Source organism: Plectropomus leopardus, unplaced genomic scaffold (assembly GCF_008729295.1).
Source record: "Plectropomus leopardus isolate mb unplaced genomic scaffold, YSFRI_Pleo_2.0 unplaced_scaffold19741, whole genome shotgun sequence".
Taxonomy (NCBI): Eukaryota; Metazoa; Chordata; class Actinopteri; order Perciformes; family Serranidae; genus Plectropomus; species Plectropomus leopardus.
This window is the reverse complement of record NW_024621320.1, coordinates 1-2,328: the sequence shown is the minus strand read 5'-3', so window position 1 is coordinate 2,328 and position 2,328 is coordinate 1. Positions and strand designations below refer to the sequence as shown.

At 47.6% G+C, this 2,328-nt stretch overlaps 1 protein-coding gene across 1 annotated transcript; it reads right to left on the bottom strand.

Annotated features, from left to right (window-relative positions):
• Positions 1-41: 41 nt before the first annotated feature.
• Positions 42-2,164, bottom strand: LOC121965363 (leucine-rich repeat-containing protein 39-like). Its single transcript, XM_042515516.1, has 5 exons — positions 1,951-2,164; positions 1,027-1,135; positions 547-703; positions 328-464; positions 42-243 (listed from the first exon to the last, which is right to left on the bottom strand). The coding sequence occupies exons 1-5, from the start codon at positions 2,079-2,081 to the stop codon at positions 73-75; spliced, it is 705 nt and encodes a 234-aa protein (XP_042371450.1). The 5' UTR covers positions 2,082-2,164; the 3' UTR covers positions 42-72.
• Positions 2,165-2,328: the final 164 nt, after the last annotated feature.

The following is a 2,328-nucleotide window of genomic DNA, read 5'->3' as shown; positions in this document are numbered from 1 at the left end:
AGGGCTGGCTCTTACAGTTAGGGCTGGCTCTTATAGTTAGGGCTGGCTCTTACAGTCAGGGCTGGCTCAGGTCTATAAGTTGAATAAACAGACCCACCTGTGTATGTCGTCTGGCAGGTGCTGCAGTCGGTTCCCTCCCATATCGAGCCACTCAAGTGCCGGCAGCGCAACCACGCAGTCCGGCAGGCAGCTGAAGTCGTTCATGGACAGGTCCAGGTGCTGCAGCTTCTTCAGGTTCCTCAGCTGAGAATGTTCAGAAAACAGACCTCGACCTCAGATCATCCAGATCACAGAGTCTTCGGGGCGGAGCGAGGAGGCGGACTGTACCTGGTCTGGGAGCCAGTTCAGGTCCCGGTTCATGGCCAGCTCCAGTCGCTCCAGACTCTCGCAACCGCTCAGCGCCTCAGGAACCTCCTGGACTCTGTTGTAGCTCAGCATCAGCTCCCTGAGCCGAGTCAGCTGACCTGAGACCAGAACCAGAACCAGGACATGAGGACATGATGACTGCAGGAGAACAGAACCATGAAACGGGTGGCAGGTACTGACCGATCTGTTGGGGGATCTCTGTGACCCCGTTCCGTGACAGATCGAGAACCAAAAGGTTCTGGAAGCTGGAGATGAAGTGAGGGATCTTCTGTAGTCCGGTCCGGTGGATCTGCCACTCCTGGACCTGAGTGAGCTGCAGCAGGCAGCCCGGCAGCGACTGGAGAACCCGAACCAGAACCAGAACCGGGGGGGGGAAAGAATCAACACTTGAGCTGTTTGTGACTCGGTTAGAGTGCACCAGTAATTTTGAAATGTGCTGCACGATCAGAATCACTGCAACGACTTCACGGCTTCAGAGTTCAGACTGAAAGAAATGAAGCTAAAAGTCAAAACCATCAAGTTAATTGAATTTAATTTAATTTAACTGAATCTGACAGAATGACTGATCACATCGTTAATCATTATGGAGACAAAACCAGATTAAAAAATAACAGAGGACGCACGTTTAAAAGCACGAATCATCAGACGTCCTCTCGTTACCTTCCAGTCCTCCTGTTCGATTCGGAGGACGAGGCGTCCATCTTCTGTCTGCAGCTTCTGTTTGAGACGAGACAGAGCCGCCCTGTCCTCCCAGAGACACACACTGAGTCTGGAACAAGGACACCAGAGACATCACAGACAGAGGGACAGAAGGACAGACAGATGAAGACATGAGACTTGTAACCACAATCTGTCTCTCAGTTTGTCTCTTGGTGGACCCTGATGAGCTCCAGGATACAACGCTAGCTGTTTCCCTCTGTTTCCAGGCTTTATGCTAAGCTAAGCTAACTACATCCTGAACACACACAGACACCCAAATGTCTCTGAGAGACATCAGCTGCTTTCACTTCCTATCTGATCACGCCGTTAGTCCTCCTGTCCACTCTGTATGACAGGTTCCATCACAGACTGGAGGACAGAGTGTGAGACAACGCTCTGAGACAACATCTGTTGAAAGGGACAGCCAGCAGGACGGAACGTGGACAGGACGGAGCGTGGACAGGACGGAGCGTGGACAGGACGGAGCGTGGACAGGACAGGTTTTGATGACACTCAAGCAGTTTGCATTTTTTAAAAATCACCAAAAATTATGTTTAAGGTAAAAAAGTCAAATATGTTTTTTTCTGTATCAAAAATTTGAAGGAAAAAAAGACAAAATATTTTCTTTAAAAATCCACGATAATTTTTGAGGGAAAAAAGACGCCAAAAAGTTTTGAAGAAAAATTAGTTTGCCAAAAGTTTTAAAGAAAAAAAACAAACTGCACAAAATGTAGAGATAGATAGAAAAAGAAACTGCCAAAAATATTAAAGAAAAATAAGTCAGTCAAGTAACAATCACCAAATATTTGAAGGGAAAAAAAATTGCCAGACATCATCACTTCCTGTAGTTTGAACCAATAGAATCGTCGGTCAGCGGAGTCTGACCTGCCGGTGGCCCCGCCCCCGGCCGTCCTCCTCCGCTGCTCCTCCTGCTGCTCCTCCTGGACCCTCCGGATCCTCGTCTCCCACAGAGCCTTTATGGAGCTCACCGAGCCGCACGCTACCACGCCCACCATGATGACCACTTCCTGTCCACCGAGTGATGTCACAGCTCAGGACGACCTCCGACCTCTGAGCTGCAGCCACACCCCCCTGGGAGCCGCCTGTCGGATTAAAAAATGAGTTAATTTGTTTATTCAACAGACAACAAATAACAACAAACATTCAAAGCAACATAAACAGGAATAAATCAGTTACATTTTGAATGATAAAATAAATAAAATAATAAATAATTGTAGTTATCTAGAATAAATAATTAAAAAA

Excerpts from the sequence above, each read along its gene's own strand:
- LOC121965363 (XM_042515516.1), bottom strand. The coding sequence starts at position 2,081 with ATGGTGGGCGTGGTAGCGTGCGGCTCGGTGAGCTCCATAAAGGCTCTG. Across the intron at positions 1,136-1,950 it reads GGGGGCGGGGCCACCGGCAG|ACTCAGTGTGTGTCTCTGGG; the intron begins GTCAGACTCCGC and ends TCCTTGTTCCAG. Across the intron at positions 244-327 it reads TGAACTGGCTCCCAGACCAG|CTGAGGAACCTGAAGAAGCT; the intron begins GTACAGTCCGCC and ends GAACATTCTCAG.